At 46.8% G+C, this 22,831-nt stretch overlaps 1 protein-coding gene across 1 annotated transcript in view; it reads right to left on the bottom strand.

The window, feature by feature from the left end:
- LOC119172912 (adenylate cyclase type 10) overlaps nucleotides 1-22,831 on the bottom strand; it is a 96,414-nt gene that overhangs the window by 62,736 nt on the left and 10,847 nt on the right. The window contains exons 13-19 of the mRNA XM_075893195.1: nucleotides 18,111-18,314; nucleotides 17,445-17,634; nucleotides 9,104-9,211; nucleotides 6,450-6,736; nucleotides 5,506-5,692; nucleotides 4,398-4,461; nucleotides 3,619-3,749 (exon numbers count right to left, since the gene is read on the bottom strand). Coding sequence (XP_075749310.1) covers nucleotides 3,619-3,749; nucleotides 4,398-4,461; nucleotides 5,506-5,692; nucleotides 6,450-6,736; nucleotides 9,104-9,211; nucleotides 17,445-17,634; nucleotides 18,111-18,314 — 1,171 coding nt within the window. The remainder of the gene's footprint in view (nucleotides 1-3,618; nucleotides 3,750-4,397; nucleotides 4,462-5,505; nucleotides 5,693-6,449; nucleotides 6,737-9,103; nucleotides 9,212-17,444; nucleotides 17,635-18,110; nucleotides 18,315-22,831) is intronic.

Below are 22,831 nucleotides of genomic sequence, written 5' to 3'. Positions count from 1 at the left end.
TGTTGTAAGTTTACGCTCGCCTGTGTTGTCCTCTCGTGCTTGTGCGGTAGTGGTGCATTTTATGCCATTGTATATAGTGAACTCGTGGCTCTCGTAATCGTATCATAGTTTTCAGACGTGAAACGCCACATGTTATACAGTGAACTTTCCCAGAAGTTTCGCTGAATCTTTTGTACAAGGACAAGCCCATTCCTAATGTCGTCACAACAGAGATGTGTTGCTTCATACCACTAAACAAGAAATGACACGTAAACGCAATTCTTGGCGTTTTGACCGCTATAAAAACACAGACATTCATATTTTAGGTAGCAGAGTTCAATAGTGACGATAAGAACAACTGACGAATACGTACAGGCTGCGTCACACTTTAGGGAAACCTCGAAGCGCGTGGCATCGCGATGCGGCCAGCGCTCCGACCACGCGCCATCCTCTGCTCGCGCATGCGCAGATGATTCGAGAGTGTAGTTTTGAACCACGCCGTCTGATATAGCGCCTCTTGCTTACCGTTTGACTAGCCAGCGCGCGGATATGGTCACGTGGTCTTCACATGGACGAAGAGGGCACACTCGCTGCTCAGATGAAACTATTTATTCGGCCGAACTTGTGGCCAGGAAACTGAAGGTCAGATTGCAGCAACACATGGGCAATGATTGCGGCGAACATATATCGTTGGCCGGAGATCAAACTGACAAGCGGCGAAGCGCTGTGGTGTTTATACATGTGTCGTTGAATATTTCAGCCTAATCACTGGTCTTCGCGCAAGCACTGGAATAACCTCGAGTGTTCGCGTCTAGCGGGCAATCCTGACAGAACGATCTACAATTATCGTGAGCGTTTTCGAACAATGATGCGAAGCTTGCGCTGAGCATTCTTCAGCCAGGCTTTGTGGGCGCAAACCGAATGAAACAAAAGTGAAAATAAGAAAAACGCGTGGCAATATCATTGTTAGTGGCGGAACTGGGCCGATAATCTGCACTAAACGTTGTGCGACGAAGACATCTCACCCCCGTATTCACAAACGCTCCTCGACTCTGCTTTTATTCTTCACTTGACAGAGTTGAGCACTGCGCCACTGCTCGGCTAAAAAATGACGCTGCGCTACTTAAGAATCACAGCAGATTATCGCTGATATGCAGTGATTTGCCGTGCCTAGAGACGGCGCTCCCATCATTGATTGATTGATATGTGGGGTTTAACGTCCCAAAACCACTATATGATTATGAGAGACGCCGTAGAGGAGGGCTCCGAAATTTAGACCACCTGGGGTTCTTTAACGTGCACCCAAATCTGAGCACACGGACGGCGCTCCCATCGACTTTCTCAAGTCAAGGTGAAGCGTAGAGTGAAGGGACGTTTTAGAACACGGGGGTCAGTCTTTATTTGTGATAATGGGGTGCTACAAGCAGAATTTGACTACATGCACCTTGTTTTCTCTGTCGAAACGCCGGGGTTCTGTGTATGTTCATGAATATTCTTTCACTGTGTGTGCACCGCAGTGTGCTGAGATGAAGAAAACACGAAAACTAGCGCGCAGTGTATTCAGTGTGCTTGAATAAAAAAATGGCAGATCCCACGTACAGTGGGAATTCATGATATGCGAAGCCCAAGTGAGAAATGTTGATATGTCACTTTAAAATCAATTCAACGTTGGGAGGTGGGGATAAATGATGCGATACATGACTTCCGTGTCATGATTATCATGTTTGGATGTGTCGTTTACTTTCGTCATGTATTCAAGTCATGCGATACCAAATTTAGTATATGTGGAATTAGCGAAATGGCCGCGAGAATGCAATGAGCGTCGTATGTCGTCATGTTCTTACATGACACGCGTGTCAGGATTATCATGTTTGCACCAGTCATATATTTCACCATTTATTGACGTTACGTAACAAGAAATTCGGTATATGTGGAGCTAGCGAAACGGCCGCGTGCGCATCTTGAAGGGCCCAATATACTCCAAAGTCACGTTGACGCGCGCCCACGCTGGGCACATCGACGCTACGTTAGCAAAACGCGAGCACTAAATAGTCTGACGCCAGGCGCGACCAGCGTCCGTCGGCACGGCCCGACGGCAACCCGCGCGAAATGCGAATTGCTGCATTTCGCACCGATGCGTTACCCAGAAAACACTGCGTAGCCCTCTTTTTGTGATTGAGGGACGCCGGAGGCGCTGAAAGGCGCATGCGTCAAAGCAACGGAGCGCGGCGTGCGCTTGCGAGTATATAGCAGGATCGGCGTTTGGCGCGGCAACACCGGCGTGACGCGACAAAATGAACGCCGGCGAGCACGCGCACCACGTCACGTCGAAATGTATTGGCGTCTTGACTGTGGCATGTAGTCATGTTCTCACATGACACGCATCTCGTGACTATCATGTTTGCACCAGACACATACCTTCGTCATCCATTGGCGTCACGTTATACCCAATTTGGCATATCGTGATTATCATGTTTGGATGTGTCATTTGCCTATGTCGTCAGATCGCATCGCGTAATACAAAATTTGCTATAGGTGAAGCTAGCGAAGCAGCCGCGAGTGCATCATGAGCGTAGCATGTAGTTATGTTGTTACAGGGCACGCATCTCATGGTTATCATGTTTGCACCAGTCACATACCTTCGTCATCGATTCATGTACTGTAATACCAAATTTGGTATATGTGACGCTATAGAAACGGCCGCGAGCGCATCATGAGCGTGGAATGTAGTCATGTTGTTACATGACACGCATGTCATGATTTTAATGTTAAGGTCTGTCGCTTGTGTTCGCCATGCAATCATGCCATATCATACCAGTTTTGCAACATGCCATGTGAACGAAACCACCGCAAAAGCTGTAGGACCATGAAATGTAAATGATGACATTCATGACGTACATTTTCATGTTATGACTAGTCAAATATGTTTTTCATATAGTTATCGTTCGCCATACTAAGTTTGGTGCTAAGAGTCGTAGGCGGATAGATAGATAGATAGATAGATAGATAGATAGATAGATAGATAGATAGATAGATAGATAGATAGATAGATAGATAGATAGATAGATAGATAGATAGATAGATAGATAGATAGATAGATAGATAGATAGATAGATAGATAGACACGCTCAAGGTCGCCGAAGTTCGCTAAGAAATGCTTCGCATTTAAAACACCAAAAACCCGTTTTATACTTTCTCAGAAATAAATCATTATTGTTTTGAAATTATGTATTTTCAGAACAACGAACACAATACTTAGCCTGCGAACGAGGCGGCTATGGTACGGTACGCCAGCAACTGAAAGTGGAAACCCATGTCGCGTTTTAAGCGAGCCAATAATGCAACAGGCGGGTGGCACTGGCGTTGCCGTAGAATGCATCTTGCATGAAAGCCGAGAAGTGGCCCCGTCCAAAGTGTGTTCATCTTGCACAGTGTGACCGTGGGAACATCTGCTACTGGACGCATGTGGTTCGCAGGAATCATGCTAATGACGCCATCAAAAAGAGCAATAATCTGCCAATATGAAGAACAGTTCCCACGTTGTGCTTCGGTTGTCTTTTGTGTCTTCCTCCAATGGCAGTCGGAAGTGTAAATTGGAAAGATGGGAGTATACAGCGCATGCACAGTGCCATTTCTCACCTCAGCTGTGGTAATGGTGGGGCTGAGCAGTTTCAGGAGTGACACCTCGAACATCTTGCCGCAGACGGAAGCCTTCTTAAGCAGCACGATCTCTTGCTCGTTCAGCATCTCCATTCGCACAACGGTCAGTGCTGCACCGGTCAAAAAGGTCGTAAAATAAACGCTTGTGTTGTCATCACCACCTACTTTGGTCCTTGCTTACGCACGCTTAAGTGTTCTACGAAATTAGGCGCCAAAAAAAAAAAAAAGGAATTCCCCACCTCCCCGTAGGGCATCGTGAAAAAATGCAAATGCATTTCTTGGGCCATAGAACAGGGCATAGTAATTTTAATGGTGTAAATTAATGACGAGACGAGTATTTGTACCGTAACTATTTATTTACGCATTCATCAGTGCCTGTTTGTGTTGTCTTTGTGCCTGATGACCATAATCTCAGTGTCGTAACACAAACGCTACACAAACGCTGGCAGCACAAATGCTACAAACGCGTTTCAAACGAATCGCATTCAGGCGGCGGCAAGTCACGTTCAATTCAAGGAGGCGGGAACTCCGGTTGCTAGGGGCGAAGATAAGCGCGCGCCCATAGCTGTTGCTATGGGAGAGGGCGGTGGATGGATCCTGACGGACGCCTGACATAGCCCGACTAAGAAATGTATTGGCATTTAAAAATTAGTGCTCATAATTTCATGTGACGTCGTGTTTGCGTTCCTTTTATACGCAGCATATACGTATACGCGCGCATAAGCTCTATTTATACGCATGCGCAACGCATTCCGTACCTTGGAGGGAATCCGGAACCTGGACGTCGTCCATGAGCCCTTCTCCAACGACGTCGCAGATTGGCTGATAATTAAAAAAATTAAGGTTAACCGTCTTGATAGACGTTTCTATTATTGCTACTTATATATGCAGAAGCGTTTATGTCACGTTATTCAGCGTTCGAAGGTACCCAACTCCTCAGTGCGTAAAAATATATCCTATAACGAGCAATGAGCGAAATAAAAAAGCATTGAAGACTGTGTTTCCATTGGTAGCGGCTAGGCTTACGCAAAGAAATTTATGTCACCAAGGTACGAAGTTCGATGTTTTTCAACACACCGATAAAAATCTGGCGAGGTGTAAAGGCAGGAAAAATCACGATTGGTGCAGTTTTTCGAATCGCGCGCTAAATTCAGCAGTACTCCCGTGACACCTGAGGGAGCGCTCACTGCTCGTTTAGCAAACCATCGATGACGTTAATTTTTGAGGGGAGCATGTACGGTTTACCCGGCACCAGGAGAATCTAGTTAGGGAGATTCGCAAACTCTGTTTGCGACATGCGCGCTACTTTTCACTGCGTATCGACTTCCTATTTCTTACGGCAGTCAAAATACGTGTAGTCTGCAGCCAGTTTCGAACGTTTCTTGCTTACATACTCCAGGTGTGGAGGCAAATTGCCGAAGAAGTGCCGTTGAAGATATCAATGAAACCCTCTCTTGCACGATGCGGGTGTCATCCATGTGTTAGCGAAGAGTTTTTAGCAAGTCTAAGTTATCATTTTGATTGACTTCTGGCCCTGTATGTTATTTATATTACTTAAAGGCCTTGTACGCTTGCCTCAATTTAGTTTTGAACATTGCTAGTCTTCTTCCAGGGCCTGTATTGAGCAATCGATTAGAAGCATGATCATGCAGCATGAGATCTACGGGCGACAAGCAGGGCTGGCTGTGACCAGCACATCATTGCTTCATTTTAATTTTTGCATCAACCGCGAGATTCGTTTTCTTTCGAACTCGTTCAGTTGCGGTTAATGTGAGTACTTTGCGAGGAACGGTCGGCCCGCCATAAACGAAAATTCTGCGCACACCACTGGTCGTGCTAAAAGGAAATATCCCGAGGCCAACTCACGAATCCCTCTCCTGGCCGATGTTCTCGCAGCTCGTGCTCGTCTTCCTTGGCCAGGGTGAACTCTCGCTTGAGGCGCGCCTCGGAAGTCGTCGTCGAGTTCACGGTGTGAATGAGGTTCTTCTGCTTCAGAACCTGGAGGATCTCGACCATAGCGGCTGGGTTGCCCTTGGTGTACTCCTTCAGGAGGCTGCATCGCGTGATCGCATACTCCGACGGTCAATATCCGAGCAAACTTCGAAACACGTGAGCACACGAACGGCAATGATCTTCGGACGATCCCTTTCACTGTTGCGTGATTACACACCTCGAGACAAAGGGAAGCGCGTTACACATTCTGAATTAAAAGCTGGTGTCGGTAGACATTAACGTGCTAATCTAGACTCAACTTCTACGCGTCTGCCTATCCTCTTGAGGTTCTAATTATGACAATTCATGAGTAAATGTGATACTTTTACCGCACTTTATTCTGTGCCACTACATGAAAGGCAAGGAGGAAGCCTAAATAAAGTAACATTTTCAGTTAGAGTTATGACTAGAGAGAATCAAAACATTCATAATTGTTGGGGATTAGCATTCCAAAACCACGATATGATTTTGAGAAACGTCGTTGTAGACTACGGAAATTTCGACCACCTGGGGTTCTTTAAGGTGCATATAAATTTAAGTACACGGGTTTCAAGCATTCTCGCCTCGATGAAAATGTCACCGCCGCGGCCGGGATTCATTCCCGCACCCTGCGCGTCCATAGTCAAAGACCATACCCACTAAACTACCACGGTGGATTGTAATTAAACGTTATTGCCCACTTTCTTTGACCTACAACTACATGTTTATTTTCGCTAAAATGTGAAATGTTCCGAAAAGGCCACAACTCTCGCGGCTACAGGGTGCGCTTAAAAATTATCATCCTGTCCGGTTCACCACGGGCCTGCAAAACGACGCACCGTAGTATCTGGTTGTGTATGCCCTTGACCTGGAGCCTCTGGAAGCAGAAGTCCGGGATGTACTCCTTGCTCAGTGGCTGTATGTCCACAGTGTGCACAGCCTTGGCCATGATCTTCTGGATCTGCAGTGGCTGCTGGACACGCTCTGAGTGTGGAATGGAGGTCAGCGCCACCACGCATGGGTACTGGCTCGTCAGCTGGCCGAACTTGTCCAGCAGCTCCCACGAAAGCGTGTCCATGTAGTTGGCATCGTCGACAGCAAGGATGCACGGAGCCTTGGTGCAGAGCTGCATACAGCAGGCGCATCTATATGTACACACATACACAGTAAATCTCTGGTTACGATCGCGAGTGCTATGGAAGTGGCAATGACTGCTAAACGCGTGGAGAAAGAACGCTTTTGGGAAAGGTCGTGCTATAGCTGCTTTTTCTCACCCTTCATTCATGTTCCAAAATTCATCATCAATCGATAATACGGTGCTTGATAACACGAGAGTAACACGGGCCTGCTCTGTATTTCCTTTGCACTGCCATTTGTAGCTAGTGGTTAACAGGGCAACCGAAAGTCAAAGTATACAAAGTAAAGATGAAACTCATTATTGGACTGCCTAAAAGCAGAAAGTTATGTAACACTCCCTCGACAAGCTAATACCAATCTCAATAGAGGCGAGCACACTCATCAATCATCAATAATCGGAATGTTGGCTAACATGGTTTTTCATGTTTGTGTACGAATATTCCAGTTTTGAATTGGAATCGAATAACACTTCATAGAGTAATTCTATTAGACTTTCGATTGGCCTAGTATTAGAAGTTTCTAATAATTCGACAGGACGAATGCGAACAAATCCAAATGGTGCAACTTGGGGATGGTAGGGTGGCTAAAACACACTAATACCATTCAATAGGCCCTTCATTAATGATTTCAGCGACATCCTGGTTTCAAAGTGAGCACATTTTTATTTTAAGGGACGTAATGTTCTTTTTGCACGTCATAGTATAGAAAAGAGGCCAAGAACACCCAGGAAAACGCAACTGCCAGCATTGAAAAATAACCAGCAAACTGAGCTCAGACCTCATCAATAGATGAAAAAAGTCACAGCTTTGCCGCAAAGGCGAAAACAATGAACACGATAGCGATAAATTGGAAGGTCACGCGCAGAATGATTATCAGATTGAAACGTTCCTCTCGTTTCTCACGCACAAATAACGTACTAAACGTACTCACAGGTACAGAAGAACGCGAATAAGTGTTTCAGCTGTTACTTCGCTGTGTTTGAAAAGCATGCACTTTTCGCAAACGCCGACTGTGCAAGGATTGCAGTGACCTTTGTGTACCCAGTAATTACAACAAAATCATTCCGGTGAAAGCCTTAGTGCCAGCCAAGACGTGCGATTCTCTTCACCACGAGATAAGGGCGCATGAGTGACCATCCACCCCTCTCCTCTCCGCGGGGCAAAGTACGCGTGGGAGATGAGAGCGCGCGCCGCCGCATCGTGACCTTGGTCGTGACAATGTGACGACGCGCGCTCATTGCGCCATCTTGGTGGTAAAACTGAAAACGCGATAGTTTCACCCCCAAGATACCCGTCACCAGCGCTAAGTGGTAGATATAAATAGCTAGTCATTTGAGCGTTAAAGGACGAGCCTCTCTGTGGCTCAGTGTTAACGCCTGGCACTCAAGTTTTATAGGTTACACGTTCAATTCCGCGCACCGGAGTCTTTTTGTAGATTTTTTTCATGCATTTTCGCATTTATAGATACGTATACATAGACGATGAGTGACAGCGACATCGACGACGACGTCGACGCCGATGGAAAATCCAGCCGAGAGTGTCCATATAATTGCTACCACAATAAAATACTTGAGCGAGCTCTTGACCCCATGAAAGGATGATCCTTTGTAATAGTGGAAAGCGCATGGAGCGGCATTTTATCCAGGTATTGCCAAAATCTCTTTGATACCTTCCCAACCCGCAACTTCGATGCCAGCAGTAAGTGCATTATTTGAACTCCTGCAAACACCGTAACATCACGGCGAGAGAGACTGAGCCCAAGTTATGCGCAACATCTGGTGTTTATTTACGACCGTTTGTGGTTTTTTTTTGTAGCACCCGGTTCCCCGCGTTATGTTTTCGAGAACGACTTTATTTTCGCTTTTTCAATATTCAACAAAATCCTTTGTATTCGATATTTCATTCGATATTCGATATTTTTAACTACTATTCGGCACAATTTGATTTGAGGCAAACTTTCATCATTTGTACACCTCTACTTTTTCTGCATGCGCAATCGATCATTCCAACGTTACCTCTCGTGGTAGCTCCTGAATAATGCAGTCTTATCTGAACAGTGAAACAAAATCGTAAAACCACAAGGATATTCTGATATGGCTAGTTGAGAGTGGTGGTTACACGTCAATCAAATGAAAATGAATTAGGAAATGCCGCGCCAAATTGGTATACAAAATACCAATTTTCACAGAATAGACTCTAAGTCTATGCTGTAAATGGATGCCGCGAAAGTATTGTCACGTTTTATGTACGCCGAGTGAAAAATAAACAATGGTAAGAAACACGTAGACAAAGAGGGTCCCTGACAATTTTAAGCAGCCTCGTTCGCAAAGTCACGTGAATTAAAATACGTGACGTACCGATTCGGTGATCGCTATCAGGTGATCCTTGGCCTGCGCCACGCTCTTGTTCTGCCACGAGACGTCCGCCAGGCTGCCAGCCGTCGCAAGCTTCAGTGCGGGCGCGTTCTGCACGATTCAAGATGACAATGCGTTGACGTGCTTTTTTTTATTCTTGGTTTGATTGATTTGTGGGGTTTAACTTCCCAAAACCACCATATGATTATGAGAGATGCCGTAGTGGAGGCCTCCGGAAATTTTGACCACCTGGGTTTCTTAAACGTGAACCCAAATCTGAGCACACGGTACCACAATAGTTCCGCCTCCATCAGAAATGCAGCCGCCGCAGCCGGGATTCGATCCCGCGACCTGCGGGCCAGCAGCCGAGTACCTTAGCCGCTAGACCACCGCAGTGGGTGCTTTGTTCTTCGTATAGTGGTCACTATTGAACACACATTTCTGTCAAGACATTCGAGTGGCCGAGCATCCCTTCAGTGATTCCAGCTAGAAAAGTTTGTGTTTTTGGAACATCGCTGACCTGTATACTAACATAGATAACGTCAGCAAGGCCCGTAGCCGGTGTGGAGAGAAGAGGGCGGGGGTTAGGTGGGGGCTTCATTATTTACTGTGAACAGGTTAATGAAAGCGGGTTTTATTTAGGGCTTTCGACATGTGATGTTTCCCCTCTCCTTCAAAAAAAAAATAAATAAAGAATCCTGGATACGCGGCCCTGACCTCAACGCTGTGGTTCTGACGAAATACACTTTACGCATTTTCTCTACAGACGTGGGAGGAGTTCTAAATGAGACGCATTTCTTTGCATACTGCAAAAATTTTGGCGTCTATCTATCTATCTATCTATCTATCTATCTATCTATCTATCTATCTATCTATCTATCTATCTATCTATCTATCTATCTATCTATCTATCTATCTATCTATCTATCTATCTATCTATCTATCTATCTATCTATCTATCTATCTATCTATCTATCTATCTATCTATCTATCTATCTATCTATCTATCTATCTATCTATCTATCTATCTATCTATCTATTGTAGACATTCATTAAGCACATCATCTATCTTTACACATATTCATCATCATGAGTGGTCGTCATCTTCTTCTGCTGTGGGGACTTGGCTTGTCTGAGTTCTGTGCCTTGGGCGTGGTCGCTTCATCGTGTCTTCCGGGCCTAATAAAGGTTGCCTTTACTGTTACATCACAAGTGGTGGAGCGTGCTCTACGATCTTCCGTCCTCTCCCAGCCCGATCTGCCTCCTGGAGCTGCGCTCAGGTCGTCGTTTGTACCAGGTGTCCGGTAACATGCCTCAGGACGAGCCAACCGGCGCTTCTGCGTCTACCTCCACGGCCCCGGCTACCACGGCCTATCCATCGTGGATTATCACCGCGCACCAGCGTGAGCCGCCCACGTTCGCCGGACTTCGAGGTGAAGATGTGGAAGATTGGTTGGACCAGTTCAATCGAGCGAGTTCCACTAACAACTGGGATGATCCTACCAAGCTTCGCCGTGTTTCTTTCTACCTCACGGGCGTAGCGAAAACATGGTTTTTCAATCATGAAACGGACATTACGGACTGGACGCGTTTCAAGCAACAGCTTCGCCAAATTTTCGGCACCCCGGCGGTTCGTTCAGCTCTCGCGAAGAAGACACTGGATTCTCGCAAGCAACAATGCGGTGAGTCCTACACATCGTACATAGAGGATGTGCTTGCTCTCTGTCACCGTTTCAGCACGTCCATGTCTGAATCAGAGAGAGTTCGTCATCTACTAAAAGGGATAGGCACGGTCGCGTTCAATGCCTTGGTGATCCAGAACCCGACTACGGTCGCTGACGTTGTTGCCACGTGCCAACGCCTGGAAGATTTTGAATCCCAACGGTTACCGCCGGACAGCTCTGAAACCACTACCACGACTGATGCCTCATTGCGTGCCATGATCCGGGTGCTTATACGGGAAGAGCTACAATCTTTCGGCCTCTCAATGACACCGAGTCCACCTCCCCCCTCCAACAATGTTTTGCGGGATGTTATCAAAGAGGAGTTGGCGTCCATGACCAGGCCAGCGTTTGAACACACTCCAGTACCTCGACTCCAACCGACGTACGCACAAGTCCTCGCTGGCTCACCACCCGTGGTACAACCGATGCCCGCACACTCGACGCCTGTTCCGCTGGCTTCGTTAACTCCGAGTGTGACTAGCCAGCCCTTTCACCCACCGTGTCGGCCGCATCGTCCGATCTGTTATTACTGCGGCTATCGGGGCCACATTGCACGGGTCTGTCGGAAGCGTCAGCAGGACGAGCGTCGTGGACTCGACACCTACGGACGGGATGATGGGACAAGCTGGTACGCTTTCCAACGTCGTCCTTATGATCCGCCGCTACGCCGCTCACCGTCTCCAACTGCGACATCTGAGCCAAGCAGTTCCTACCGCTCTACTAGACGCCGCTCACCCTCACCCCTCCGCCGTTCCACGTCTCCATTGCGACCTGTCTCGCAATTCACCAACCAACGCCCGGAAAACTAACCTCTGCAGCTTTTGGAGGAAAAGCTGCATCGAACGAAAAGACAGAAATTCCTCCAGTGCGTCCATATAATACGATAGCTGTTTTAATAGAAGGTGTGTACGTGGACGATTTAATAGAAACTGGTGCCTCTTTGTCTGTGATTGATCGTTCTTTGTGCTCACGTCTACGAAAAGTCACCACCCCTTATGATGGACCTACACTGCACGCTGCTCAAGGGGACGCCATTAGACCTGCCGCTATGTGCACCGCTCGTGTTTTCATCGCTGGTATTCTTCATTTTGTACAATTTGCTGTGCTGAATTCGTGTGCCCACCAGATTATATTAGGCTGGGATTTTCTGTCTACGGCGAACGCTTCCATCTGCTGTAAAGAAAATGTTGTTCATATGATGGAAACTGACTATGCCCTGTATGCGGATGACAAGCCCGTTCGCTTGCTCGCTGCTGAAGAGACCGAGCTACCACCTGGTCATCAGCGGATAGTTGCCATCACTTCTAATGTGATCGACTCTGGTGACGTGTTTGTCCAACCATCTGCACGCTGTCTCGCAAGAGGTATAGCCTTTGCTTCAGGTCTAGCGCGATTCCACAATGGCTCCGGACTTCTCTACGCTACAAACCAGACTTCTGAGAAAATTCTCATTCCTAAAGGCACCACAATGGCTTGCGTTTCTGAATATCAACCTGTCTCTGTTGTCTCTCTTATGCCAGCGTGTTCTGACCTTCCTTCTATTGGACGTTCATCAAGCGTTTCTGTTCTTGCTGCGACTATTAGTCCAGAACTGACCTCTTCACAAACAGATGAGTTGCTTGCCTTGCTACAAAAGCATAGGAGATTGTTTGATGCCCATTCCTCATCTCTGGGACAGACGTCCATTATTAGGCATCGTATCCAGACCGACGGCACTTCCATCGTACGCCGTCGACCATATCGCGTCTCTTCATCCAAGCGTAAAATCATTGAACAAAATGTAGCCGATATGCTGCAACGGAACATTATACGTCCCTCCGCGAGTCCTTGGTCATCCCCTGTTGTTTTAGTAAGAAAAAAAGATGGCTCCGTGCGGTTTTGCGTGGACTACAGAGCACTTAATCAAGATTACCCACAAGGATGTTTACCCCATGCCGCGCATAGACGATGCTTTGGATTCACTGCAAGATGCTGAGTACTTTTCAAGCCTAGACCTGCGTTCAGGTTACTGGCAAATACCCATGCACGAGGATGACAAAGAAAAGACAGCGTTTTCAACACCAGATGGGCTGTATGAATTCAACGTCATGCCATTCGGCCTTTGCAATGCTCCAGCAACATTCGAGCGGATGATCGACACAGTTTTACGAGGCTTGAAGTGGAAGACTTGCTTGTGCTATTTAGATGATATCGTTATTTTCTCGTCAACCTTCCCTCAGCACTTGCAACGACTGGACGAAGTTCTTACGTGCCTTGCAAACGCAGGCCTTCAGCTGAACACCGAAAAGTGCCGTTTTGCGAGCAAGACGATTAAAGCGTTAGGCCACATCGTAAGCAAGGACGGTATTCGTCCCGATCCTGACAAGATTTCCGCTGTCCAACACTTCCCGCGTCCTGAAAAAGCCAAAGATTTGCGCAGTTTCCTCGGCCTCGCTTCTTATTTTCGCCGATTCATTCGAGACTTCGCCTCAATAGCTTCACCATTGCACAAGTTGCTCGGATCAGGCGTCGCCTTTGTGTGGTCTCCTGAATGTGAAGCGGCGTTTGCCCAACTGAAGTGTGCACTCACATCCGAACCAGTCCTCTGCCATTTCGACGAAACCGCGCCTACGCTCCTGCATACAGACGCTAGTGGTCGAGGCATTGGTGGAATTCTTCTACAGCGAGACAAATCTTCACGTGAGAAAGTCGTCGCATACGTGAGCCGTGCACTGACCCCTGCTGAAAAGAATTATACCATCACCGAACAGGAGTGCCTAGCAGTCGTATGGTCGATACAAAAGTTTCGACCTTATCTCCACGGCCGCCACTTTACTGTGGTTACGGACCATCACGCCTTGTGCTGGCTCTCGACAATCAAGAACTTGTCCGGCCGCCTTGGTCGCTGGATTCTTCGCTTACAAGAATACGACTTCACTATCACATACAAGTCGGGAAACAAGCATCAAGACGCCGACGCCCTTTCGCGTTGCCCGCTCTCTTCGGAGCCGCTTAACAAACCCGCCACTGCTGCACACGAGAAGCTTTCGGCCGTCTCTTCCCTACATGTTTCGTCATTAACTACTTTGGACCCAACATCTCCAAGCGAGTGTGGTTTGTTCTTATCTCACCAACGTGCTGACCCTTACTCTTGCCGCATCATGGACCGTCTTGACGGGACTTGCCGGCCCCCTAACGCCCGTCTTCGCTGACAGCTGACGCAATTCAAACTCAACAACCAGGTCCTGTACCGTCATATCTACCACCCTGATGGTCAACGCTGGGTGCCCGTTCTACCTCGCTCTCTTCGGGCTCAAGTCCTCAAGACATATATATCACGACGACATGTCTGCTGGACACATGGGCTTCCAGAAAACGTATGACCGCATAAGATGTCACTACTACTGGCCGGGCTTGCCCACCTGTGTCGCGAAGTACGTTGCCTCATGCGCCCTTTGTCAGCGTCGCAAGCTACCTACATCAACTCGAAGTGGACAATTACAACCGCTCCCGTGTCCCCTGCAACCATTCGAGGTAGTTGGCATTGACCTGTATGGTCCGCTTCCTATGACTGTCACGGGCAATCGTTGGATAGTTACAGCTGTCGACCACCTGACCCGCTACGCCGAAACAGCTCCCGTGCCTTCTGCATCAGCTTCGGAAGTGGCCGACTTCATCCTTCGAGCAATAATCCTTCGACACGGAGCTCCTCGTGTAATCCTGAGCGACCGTGGAAGAGTATTTCTTTCAGCACTCGTCGAAGAAGTGCTCAAGGCAGCCGGCACTACACACAAAACAAGCTCCAGTTACCATCCTCAGACGAACGGCCTGACTGAGCGCTTCTATCGTACACTGTCAGACATTATTGCAATGTATATCGAACCCGACCACAGAAACTGGGACACCATTTTGCCATTTGTCACTTTTGCGTATAATACCTCTGTACAGCGCACAACCGGTTACTCGCCGTTCTACCTCGTCCACGGTCGCTTCCCCTCTTCTTTCCTCGATGTTTCGTTCTTCTCTGCGCCTGTCAAACCATGTTCATCTTCAAGTGAAGAATACGTGTCTCGTCTACTTCATTGCCGCCAGCTGGCTCGCGTCAACACTGAAGCCAAGCAACAGGATCGCAAGCTTGAATATGATGCCTCCCATCGTGCCGTGTCTTTCAGCCCTGGCGACGAAGTCCTCCTTCTTACACCCATTCGCACTCCCGGACTGTGCGAGAAGTTTCAATTACGTTTTATTGGCCCCTACACTGTCTTGGAGCAAACGTCTCCTGTGAATTATCGCGTGGCACCCGTTCTTCTTCCGACGGACCGCCGCTACAGGGCAGCAGAAATAGTCCACGTATCCCGCATGAAGCCTTTCATACGGCGTTCATCTTCGCTTTAAAATGCGGCCAAGAACTGCGGTCAGGATGACCGCTTTCACGTGGGGGGGGGGGGGGGAAGTTAGTGTAGGCATTCATTAAGCACATCATCTATCTTTACACATATTTATCATCATGAGTGGTCGTCATCTTCTTCTGCTGTGGGGACTTGGCTTGTCTGAGTTCTGTGCCTTGGGCATGGTCGCTTCATCGTGTCTTCCGGGCCTAATAAAGGTTGCCTTTACTGTTACATCACACTATCTATCTATCTATCTATCTATCTATCTATCTATCTATCTATCTATCTATCTATCTATCTATCTATCTATCTATCTATCTATCTATCTATCTATCTATCTATCTATCTATCTATCTATCTAGCCGCTCACGTAGGGGTGCTCTCGTGCTCACCCCCTAACTTGACGTGAACCAAAATTAGTATAGGACGGTAAGATGACTTGACGAATATGACGCGCTGGTCAAGACATGAATAATGTCACGATCCTGTCGCGTACGTCGTTAAACACTATCCACCATACAGTGGCACATAACAGCAAGGCTTATGTGCCACTGGTATGCGGGTATGTGCCACAGGGGGTTGACACTTAGAATCTACCCAGGAACGACGTGAACACACAAATAATTATAACATAGAAACGCTAAGAAAAAGCTGACATAGGCAGCGTTGACCCGACGAGCGCAAAAAAACGTGAGAGTTCCAGCTGGAATCGAACCCATTCATTCTGCGTGGCAATGCAGTATGCTACAACAGAGCCACGCTCGGTCCCGGAACTGCTTTAAAATAGACCCCATTGTTCGTGAAACATGAATTCTGTTTGCGGTGTTGGCTATCTAATTTTATGAACATTACATGTGTACTCCTATTATACAGTCACTACGACGGTTTAGCGATAATTGTAGTTAGGTATACCATCTGCTTGATTTATGTAGCAGTGTCCAGGGTTACCATCCTCAAGCGCACCAGTGCTACATATTAGCTTATCGCTTCTGGTTTTGCTATTACTCATGTTCTTGTTGGCAACGTTGCACAAGCGCAAACAATTCATTATGTAAGCATCTGCAGCTGTTTAACATATGTCTGTGTGTGGAACGTTTGCACATATATTTAGCGTCACTTTATAACGCGTCTCTCAATAAAATATTCACAACACATTCACCTTTCAAGCTTCGCACAACGTCGATTCCCAAAGTACGTGGTATCTGCCAATTTTTTTTCTTTTATTTTGTTTTTATGAACGTCACGAACAAGAAAACAAGGCTCAACTTATATAGTCGTTAATTCTTTGTAGCACTATTATTTTCTTCCACTTCAATCTCTCTCCTTTTCTTTCCCTGCTGTCTTGTATACCTATCTGATGACCATGAAAAGTGACATCAGAAAATCGCGAAAATACAACAGGCAAGAAAGACGACGCAGCTGGAAACATCAGAATGCATATGCATTACAACAGAGGGATAAGAAAACATCTTCTCCATGTACAACGGATGATCGACGGCTTCTCGCTGGTTTTATCGCGTACACGGGAAGTTATTCGTTTTTGCTTTTTGAAATATAGAACAATGTGAATCATAAACGGCACGTCAGGCGTTGTTTGGTATTTTAAACACATCTACACGTGAAATACTACACTGAAATACTTATTACCGCAATGCCAACACACAAAGTAATGATCAGTATAGATTGGAGTTACATGGACTTTGACTTACCCACAACGCCATAAATAATTTCTTTTTCAATTTGGGTAGCACTCAAGACGCCATTATTCGTCATTCCGTGGAGAAGCGAGGTACCCGCTATGCAGTTGCAAGACAATATTTCAGCTTTGTTGTGTGTTGGCTCACGACTACTGTCTGAGCCCTATGTAATGGGTTCGAAACATTTAACAATGCACTCGTAATAAAATTTGCATTGTGCAATGCCCGATTATTTTACACTCCGACCACGCTGGGTTGCACATGGTAACAGTGTCTCCACGAAATAACGCCTGTAGAGGGTTTTGTTTGCGAAGACGTATTGAGCACCAGCATGACTCTGTAGAGAGGACCCATGTTCGAACCCCGCTCTATCATGTTTTTTTTCTAGCAGTAACGGACACCGGTGGCGGTGGCAGACAAGTATACGGTGCCATAGAAAGGCCGTTGTCGAGATCTCACAACAGTCTTCCGCTGTAAATGATGGTGGCTTCTACCTTCGAGAGATCTTGGGAAGTTTTTTGTTCGTTTTGTGGTCTGCACTGGCCATATCTACCTTCAGCCGAATGATGCCCTTGTTGATGACGAGCGGCGTGGACGAGTCGGTGCCGAGTATGTCATCCAAGATGGTGTTGTTCTCCTGGTGCGGGTTCAGGCCATAGCTGTCCAGGAGCCGGCTCAGCAAGAAGCACACGGCGCTGAACGGGTTCCGCATGGTCCTGACGCCCGCGTGACACGTGCCCGACCTGCGTACACAGTACGGGGTCACGATGCGCAGCCTCTCGTGGTCTTACAGACCACATTACACGTGTGACTCTGTGCTTGAAAACACTGAACATGTCGTTCTATAATGCTTCGCGGTATTGTTATTTTCTCCAATATTGCGCTTAATTCCCCCGCTGCTGCGCTTTGGCATTCGACTGCAACGCTAGGGCGTTTCATTTAATGAACGCTGCCAAACGGAGAGTAACAGTATTACTGGGTACCTCTCCCATACAACGAATACAATTTAGAATGAATTAGTCTCATCAAATGAACGCGCAGTGATAATAACGGTGCGAAAAGCGAGATCGATACAATCAGCTGACAACAAACAGAAGAAAGTGGCGATTTCGTTTTAGCCTAGAGCACAAGGTACCATGCTATTCTTTTTTAATTTATGTTGTCTCGTTATTACGGCATACAACGCAGGCATAACGCATATGAAATAATGGCGGCTCACTTGAATCCCTTCTTGACAGCGACGCCGACTGTGGAACAGAGCAGGTGGCTCTTGCCGCATCCGGTCTCGCCCCGCAGAAGCAGCATGTGCCTGGGCATGCGCCGTTTAGTCAGGAAGTCCATAAGGAAGCTTTCGATCTCCTCCCTTTCGTGCGTCATGCCCATCAGGGGGTCTTTGAAGTCGGCGATTTCGTCCATCACTTCCCTGAGGACACAAGGTAAGTTCATATATAAAGGCGATGTTCAGAGATCCAGAGAGATAAATGCACAGATGGTTGGCTAAAAGAGCAGTGTTTGTCGTTGAACAACAACAACATAGCATCTGTAACAACAAACAACTACAACAACGACACGTGCTTGTGCCAAATTCCGTGTTTGCAAGTGCTCGCTAATGTTGCCGACACTCCGTATGCTATTCAAACAAGATGTATCCTATCGCACCGCTGACATTCATAGGAGCTCACGTGGTACACAAGCCTAAAGAAGGTTTTGATAACGCCTGCAACCAGACCTCTTCGACTTCAATCATCAGAATCGAATGGATTGTGGCGCTTCAACTTCTTCGCATGTGGGGGGGGGGGGGGAAGCTTTCTCTTCAATGGCAGCTTCAAAATACCACGTGACAAACCAGCTAGCGCACCGGTGCGCACAATGATTGTAGTGCTCCCTAACATTCCGCGTCTGACCGACCATAGCATTTTCCCGATTGTGCTGTTTCGACAGGGCCGCAGTGATGGTGGTGGCTTTGCAATGGACACGCTTTGCTATCGGCCACAAAAGCGATAACCACTGTGACTGCTTATAGCTGTCATGAACCGGTGCGTGGGAAGTGTATCGTTCGTGCGCGGAACGTTAGGGAGCATTAGAATAGACACTTTTAGTTGGGCGTACGTAACGAACGTACGTGCGCAGCACTGCCACGCGTGTTCAGTACGCATGTGCGCATGTGAAGTACGTACCGTATCGATATGCGCACGTACGCCCGAAGCAAGATGATGCGTACGTAACGCAACGCTTACTACGTTACGTTTTCGCGAGACCTCGGAAGAAACCAGAACGAGAGTATTTGGTGGCAGCAGTGGCGTTCGACAAAAAAAAAAGCCACAGGGGACTTGATGCAATGCATGTGTATTTCACATTGAAAGGCGATGTTTTCATGTCAGGCAAGGTAAATTCAAGCGGCGCGTTCCGGCATCCCGATGATTCAAAAGAAATTTCCTGGCGTCTCACGAAAATCTTCAAGAATCGTCTTCGATAGGTTGTGCGCGGGAACGCGTTTCTGCCAGGCCTCTGTGCGAATGAACCCGTAAACAAAATGACACCTTGGTACAAACTTCTATTGATGGTGCAACATAACACGCCTTGAACGTTGTGCGAGCTTTCACTCCTTAAGTGTGCTGGTAGTACATCGTAAGGTCCTGAACACCTGGAACGCGACCACTTGCTGCGGGGTACGCTAAGCTTCATCCGCAGCAGCGCTGAATAGAACACTGAGGTAGATTCAGTGCGGCCATGCCCGATCAGACACCGTTCTTACATTGTGCACCCAAGTTCAAAACAGCAAAGGTGAACGTGTGCATTCGGTGCACCCAGGAACGATGCTGAAAATCTACGCAGCGAACGTCATGGTCTGACTTGTATGCTGGTGGCCCTCACCCTGGCAGTCGTGTTTCGAGCATATCACAGAGGCCATGTTATTACTGGGACCACGGTAGTGGCATCTAGCATGCTTCTAACGTCGGTGGCGCTGACAAGCACTACAAACCCTTGCATCTATCTAGTTGAGTGAAACGCATCAAGGTACGTTAAACTAAAAGTGTTGTAACAAGCTTCACTTGCCGCGTACGCAACGTAATTTTCACAGCGTGCGCAACTTCTCCATACGGCCAACTAAAAGTATCTAATGACGGCGCGCGTATGCGCGTCAGTGGGTTTGTCACGTGGTATGTTTTTGTATTTCGCGGGCATTTGTAGTTAACGGAATTGATTGATTGATGCGTGGGTTTTAATGACCCAAAACCACCATATGATTATGAGAGACGCCGTAGTGGAGGGCTCTGGAAGTTTTGACCACCTGGGGTTCTTTAACTTGCACCCAAATCTCGAGCACACGGGCCTACAGCAGTAGTTAACAGAAATCACTAATAATTAACAAATATGAAGTTTGAAACTGTCTAACCGGACGATTTGCGAACTGATCAACAAATTTCTCATTGTAATTTTTTATCTGCATTTATTCCTTCAAAAGGTAGTTAATTAAACAGATCTAAATAAACAATTTTTCATAACTCAGAAAATAGTCTGAATCACTCAAGGCAACGCTAAGCAACATGCATTTAGTCGCATCACAATTGCGTGTGTCGGTATACTATAAAACTCTGGCTGAAGATAGCTGGGGCACCCTGTATAATGCATTATTTGCTTCGCATCTGAACTATTGCCACCTCGTTTGGTGAAACAGCACTAAACAATCATTAGATTATCCAGTCACACTGCAAGAGCAAGCTTTACGGGCTATTGCCTTACAATGAACATACGCGTAATCTGTTATTGAAATTCAAGATTATCCGAGTTTACCAATTTTATGAGTATCGCGCCGCTTAAGAGTTCTTTTAAACATGAAACGACTAAGAGTAGCACTCATAAGAAAAACATCGTCAACTTGTCAATCCACCAATTATCTCGCTTAAGTCGACACACCAAAATTTGGCAGTTCCGCGACCACGCAATAACTACGGTTTTCAAACACTCTCGTACAGTCTTCCTTCAACACTATAAAATATAAAGTATGCCATGACAACATGCGTCATCTTTCTAAAAAGACGTGTCAACTAATTTTACGAATACCAACCTAGTTTCTGTGTTTATTAAAAATACGTGTTTCTCGCTGAATCTTTCATCGCTTTGCTTTGGGTATTCCTATTTTAATAATGTAACGAATGACAATTATTGTTAGTTTTGCTGCTGCTGTCATTGCTCAGGTAGGTGGGACCAGTCAAGCTGCCTACATGCAGCTGTTATCCCACCATCCTCGCTGTTTAAACATGTTTTGTACATGTGGCAATAGAGTTCACTACACTTCACCATATATATGAGATCAATTGAAATGAACTGTGTAGTAATGTACAAAGCGTCTGAGTGTTATCTTGATTCGGGACAGGGGAGACTCACTCCTCGGTGCTGATCTGGACCTGGAAGACGCGGCCCATGTGCTCGATGCCCTTGAGCTTGCGCCACTCGAGTTCCTTGAAGTTGTTGGGCCCCATAAGGAGCACGGAACGCTGGTAGGTGTCTTCGTCGCACACCATCAGGTGATCGGAGTACTTGCTCATCAACCGAGCAGCCAGGTTCACCTTGCGCCCGATCACTGCATTCGCAGTAACAGCAGGTACTCTAGACTTTACTATACTCGGGCAAAAGGTGTGGGCCTACCCGGTAAGCACGTTCTGACTCTATTAAGACCCGTAAAAATAGGAACAATAAATTTTGGTGGCGATCCTAATCCTTTGAATTCACGTTCTTGTGGCCTTATGTATTTCTTTTGCTTCGCGCTCTGTCTATGTGCATCTTTGAGGCCACGTATCAAAAAGATAGTGGTTAAAATCAGCTCCGCCGGGCACCGCCACGATACCAGCTGCTCATATATATTGTTGAAGTGAACTGAATGTTCGTTAATTATCTGATAGTCAATTGGCTATTTACACCTAACTTCGACCCCACTGTGAATTTCAGTATTCTAGAAGATTTCTTATCACACGCTGTGGTGGTCTAGTGGCTAAAGCATTTGGCTGCTGACCCGCAAGTCACAGATCGAATCCCGGCCACGGCGGCTGTATTTCTCATGGTTGCGAAAGTGCTTGAGGCCTGTGTGCTTACATTGATGTGCATGTTAAAGAAACCCAGGTGGTCTAATTTTCCGGAGCCCTCCGCTACGACATCTCTCGTAATCATATGGTGATAATGGGTCGTCAAGCCCCAACAATTATTATAGAAGGCATTTTATCAAATATTTTTTCAGGAACACGGCAACACTTTTTCAAGTCAGCGAACGGCTTCATTGGTGGATTTTTACTGACGAATTAAGAGCTGTAAAAATACTTAGATTCCGAGAGGTGCGACCGAAGTTGCAAGAAGCTCTGAGTGTTTCCTTTTTTTTTAACAAGTAAGGGCACTGAAACAGACCAGGTGATGGGGGAGAGGAATGTGTGACGACAAGAAGGAAGGAAGCCAAGTTCCTTCGTCATCGCGCGTCATTGTATTGAGCCCTTTTTTAACTCATTATCATTCAATAGCTCGTTTCGTTAACATTCCGGTGTCGGCGTTGGTAGCTGTCAGTGAAAAATCAGCGTTGCCACATCACTGAAATCTTGAAAAAGATGCAAATAAAATAAACAGAAATTCCCCGGTTAAAGCGAGAATTGAACTAGGGCTTTCTGCGTGGCAAGCAGGAACTCTACCACGAAGTCACATGGCTCGAAAATACTTCGAAAAAAATGTTTGAGCGGACCCCCCCCCCCCCCCCCCCCTCATACGACTTTTTATTAAAAATTTCAAAAGTCTACCCATAGGCATAATAATGTTCGATCGAAGAATACACAAGCCATTTTGCTTTGTGTATGAGGTAAATAATCATCCGTGGTAAGTTCCACGAGTCTAGCGATGCTAGTCGGGTGGCCAGTCTTTTCACGAGGGGCGGGACGTTTCCTCTCTGCTTCCACGAAA

The sequence above is a fragment of the Rhipicephalus microplus genome, chromosome 4 (assembly GCF_043290135.1).
Source record: "Rhipicephalus microplus isolate Deutch F79 chromosome 4, USDA_Rmic, whole genome shotgun sequence".
NCBI lineage: Eukaryota > Metazoa > Arthropoda > Arachnida > Ixodida > Ixodidae > Rhipicephalus > Rhipicephalus microplus.
The sequence above is the reverse complement of the archived record's forward strand: the minus strand, read 5'-3'. Positions and strand labels throughout refer to the sequence as shown.